We start from the raw sequence: 4,228 nt of genomic DNA on the forward strand, positions 1-4,228 counted from the left end.
GACTAACTCGAAACATTTTCACAATTCCTGTATGCCTCGCTAATATATAGATGATGGGCAACGTTTGTTAGATATTAGCACTTCCAATATTGCTGAAACTTCGCAGAAGTTCATGAAAAATGAAACTTTTGATAAAATTAAGAATGTAAAATATTAAGCACTAATTGTGACTAATCTAATTACTGTTCTAAACTTAGGATTATCAATTTAATTACAATTTCTTATCTTTAGGATCGAAGAGAAGGAAGGGTTCAAGATTCTTTTTTCTTATTATTGGGATATTGATCGAATAATGTCATGTCAACATTTCTCTGTCTCCACAGTCCAAGTTTTTTTTCATTTTTTATTGGGCATACTTGATCAACTAATAGAGCCCCACAAAACTTAATTATCTTCCTCGTCTTTTTTTTTGCCTGATAAAAGTAACAAAACGTAAAACAGTGCAAAAAGCTAATAATTAAGTACCACTAATATGAACATGCTAACTTCATCAAACCGAACATCACAAACCCTCTTGTAATTTGAAGCAAAAGACCTTATCGACAGTCTCTAAAAGCCCCACATCATCAAAGCAACACTCCTCGGTATTATCGTCCGCACTTAAATTCAAATCCAAACAAAAACCCGAATCCACCTCTCTCTGATCACTAGCCAACTCCTTTTCTTCATGATAAAGTTTATGTTTAGCTTGAGGTGACCATGCACGTGACCTCGAGTTGAATACATCACAACTCAATACTACAATTGAGTCATGAAAACTAACTTCTTCACCAACATCATTCCTTATTACACCACCCCCAATTGCCCTTGTAATGCACATTTTACGATTGTAGTCCAATCGGTCAACATCCTCCATGAAGATAACACGGTGAGGGTTCTCACGTAAAGCATGAAATAATTTCTCGAGATAGCCTTGGTCACTCTCAAGCCTTGATCTTTTGTTTATTATATTATCAGGTGAAGTAGACCGAGTGATCCGGGAGGACGTACCAAGCCTGAACGAGACAAAGTGGTTATGTGAACCAAAGATAAGGCTCGCAAGCTCTCTAGCTATGTTCTCTTTCCCTTCATTATCTCTTCCTTGGAACAAAAACCACGCATCCTCTCTAACACCAGATGAAACCCTGCACCTATCCTTCCTTCGCATCATGCCAGACCGACACTGTAGTATCGCACTAGCTATCTCTTGTACGACCACCTTCTGCCAAGGGACCTTTTTCTCCAAGGCATTGCATAGAGTTTTCAGGTTCTCAGCATTTAGTTCCTTGAACTTGGGAAGGTATTTTGCCTTACTCGTTTCATCTGAAGTACTTGAGTTAGTGTTACAGCTAGGGTTTGAAGTGTGCATGGACATTGTGCATTTTCCTTGCACACCATTTGTCTCAGAGAGCCAATAATGATCTCTCCATGAATTTTTGTTCTCAAAGGACAAAGGCCAAGGTTGATTGGAAAGATGGTGCAAGGTAGCGCTTGTAGAAAGTGAAGGAGGAAATGTAGTGGAGAAGCTTAAAGTTAACTCAGATGAATGGACGCTCGGGCTCTCAAGAGATGAGTTGCTTACACTAGTGTTCCATTTCATACAATGATCTTTCAGTTGAAGTGGCTCCTAAAAAATGATAGCACCGGTTGATATCGATGAGTTAGAGAGGAAAAGGAACAGAGAAAGAAAAGGAACTAAAAAGAAGGTAAGCTAATGTAATTGATTCAAAAACTTTATTCCCCGCGTACTTATTTCTGTATTAAGTATATGTGAACTTTAGTGCTAGATTCTGCTTGTACTTCCTTTCTATATATGTTTGTATACTGGTTCGAATTTATCTAGGTACAGCCTGTTGCATTTAAAAGTTCATAGAATAAAATACCTGAATATTGTTGCATGCTCTTTTCGCTTTTACATTGTGCTGAAGCCACGAGGGAATGTTGCTTTGATCATTTGTGCAACATTCAGCGGATTTACCAGTGTGGCTTCCTTGTACTCCCCCTTCTGACAACAACCAACTTGACCCGTTTCCAGTATATCCTTTTGATTTCGTTTGGTTTTGTGTGGCACTGAAAGAAAAAAAATATGCTAAGAGTTCGTTAATCAAAGTTAAGAATAATATATATTTTGAACTAATAGAAAATTGAAGGAACAATAATTAAATGTGTGCTAAATAAACGGATGATGTGCTTCATGCCCCCCCGGGAACATATTTGATGATTTTCTAATTTCTATGTGCAAGTTATGAGTTTCGACCTATACATCATAATGCATCGTGACTGCCAATGTATAATTAAAATTGCAAGGTACGTACGTACGTAGATAATATAATTCTCCAATTAGTTACTGATCATATAATGCCCCTGGTATTGCTCTCACCATTTCGCCAATCATCATTAACTGACTTATGGCTTATGGAAGGAATGGAAACAATACAGAATGCAATGGTAAGAAAGTATAACTATATGCAAACTATTATTTTCTTCTTTTTTTTCTTTCTTTTTTTTTGATGGTAGGATGTCAAAAAATGCAAATTGAATTTCTATTTTTCTACCTCAGCACAAGAAGCCAACAACAATCATTTTGTACCAATTGTTATATAGTAATTTGCATAAATGGCACTAACCTTTCACAAAGACTTAAACCCAATCCTTCAATATCAGAAATGGCGAGAGAATGCAGGCACCAAAGAGTCTCTAAAGAAGGTTCTCCGAGAGTACAACTCATGTAGCTGCTATTTGTACAAAATCCCAATAACCAAACCCTCTCGTTACTACTATTATTAATCAAACTACTAACTTCCATGATCATATGTTCAATAGGCGAATAACGATAGTTAGTATAACTCATTTGCTTTTCCAGACGAATGTTTTCCCATGCCTCACAAGCCCATTTAAAATCTTCTAAAATAAATAAGGCACCTCTTCTCCCCAAACAACAACTCCTTACAAGGCTTCTTAGCTCCATTACCTTATTATCCACCTCTTCTCTTGTCATAATCCTAAAAGAAGACAGAGGCAATGGTATGAGTTGTGTATTTCTCAAATCTTCTAGCACTTCTCCTTTGGCTATCTTATCCATTACAACCTTAATTACACCCTCAGAGAGTGACACGCACTCTCCCACAATAATAACACTTCTCTTGTTTACACTAGACAAGCAATCCAAAACCCTAACCACATCCTCACTCCTAACATGGCCCATGACCCTGCTTCCATGAACTATGGTTGCCTCCTTTGATTTGTTTTCATTTTTATTAGTACTTTCATCAGGTGTACTAGAGGCCTCCACCATAACCGCCTTCTCTACATGGATCTTGACTTGCGTGCTCGAGAAACCAGCCTCTCTCATAACCCGACTTACACTCGGATCATCCAAAATAGAAATGATAAGTTGCCCAAGTTCGATTTTGACGGCAAGCAACGGCTGTTGTTGACTCTCAGTGCCTCCTCGTCTCTGGTGTGCCTGGGCTCGTTTAAAGGCAGCTATCAATGCATTTGACAAAGTCGGGAAATGGTGATTGTGAGATGTGTGAGTGGTCAAGATTGTGGAGGAGGTTGGGAGGCGATTTAGCGCCACGTTGAAACAGAGCTCAAGAGCCTTGCACTGAAGAGGGTGTGAGTGAGATTGGAGGCAAGCTGCACGCAGGAGACTGGCCGAGGAGAGCATCATGCTAGCGACATGGAGCGGAGTCACCTGCGCATGACCCCGCCGCCTGGCAAGGTTTACCGACTGTTTGACAACTGTTGCTGCATCAGCAGTCAGGGCTTGTTGCACTGTGCACCCGCCGGCCCTCATCTTTAATTAGGTTCTATTGAAAAGATTTTGATTTAAGGGTTATATTATTTATTTGTCTTGATGATGTTATAGTTTGAATGGAGGTAGTTAGTGAGGGTTTTTCTTGGTTAACTTCATTGGTAGGAGTAGGGTAGTAAAAGAAAGGGAGAGATTTTGTTGAGGATGTCAATATCCAAGTGAGGCTGTGATAGTTTGAGATTGTAAGAGAGTGTATAAGAGGCCAGATGGGAGAAAAGATGGTGTATATGTGTATGTGTATATTCCTGTAGTCCCTTGCTTAAAAATATTTCTTTCTTTTGGGGGTAGAGATGCTTTTTGTGGGGTTAGGAGGTGGATGGATCGAGATAGGGATGAGAGAAGATTGGTGTGCTTTTCTTGTTGAGGAGGGAAAAAATTTCGGTCCAAAGTGGAATGCATGTGCTGGCGAAATGACATTGATTACTATTATCT

At 39.1% G+C, this 4,228-nt stretch overlaps 1 protein-coding gene across 1 annotated transcript; it reads right to left on the reverse strand.

Annotated features, from left to right (window-relative positions):
• Nucleotides 1–388: 388 nt before the first annotated feature.
• On the reverse strand, nucleotides 389–3,994 carry LOC144551110 (protein SMAX1-LIKE 3-like). Its single transcript, XM_078298925.1, has 3 exons — nucleotides 2,607–3,994; nucleotides 1,863–2,049; nucleotides 389–1,606 (listed from the first exon to the last, which is right to left on the reverse strand). Exons 1-3 carry the CDS (start codon nucleotides 3,776–3,778, stop codon nucleotides 503–505), a joined length of 2,463 nt encoding a protein of 820 aa, XP_078155051.1. The 5' UTR covers nucleotides 3,779–3,994; the 3' UTR covers nucleotides 389–502.
• Nucleotides 3,995–4,228: the final 234 nt, after the last annotated feature.

Source organism: Carex rostrata, chromosome 1, assembly GCF_964058835.1.
Source record: "Carex rostrata chromosome 1, lpCarRost1.2, whole genome shotgun sequence".
NCBI classification, from domain to species: Eukaryota; Viridiplantae; Streptophyta; class Magnoliopsida; order Poales; family Cyperaceae; genus Carex; species Carex rostrata.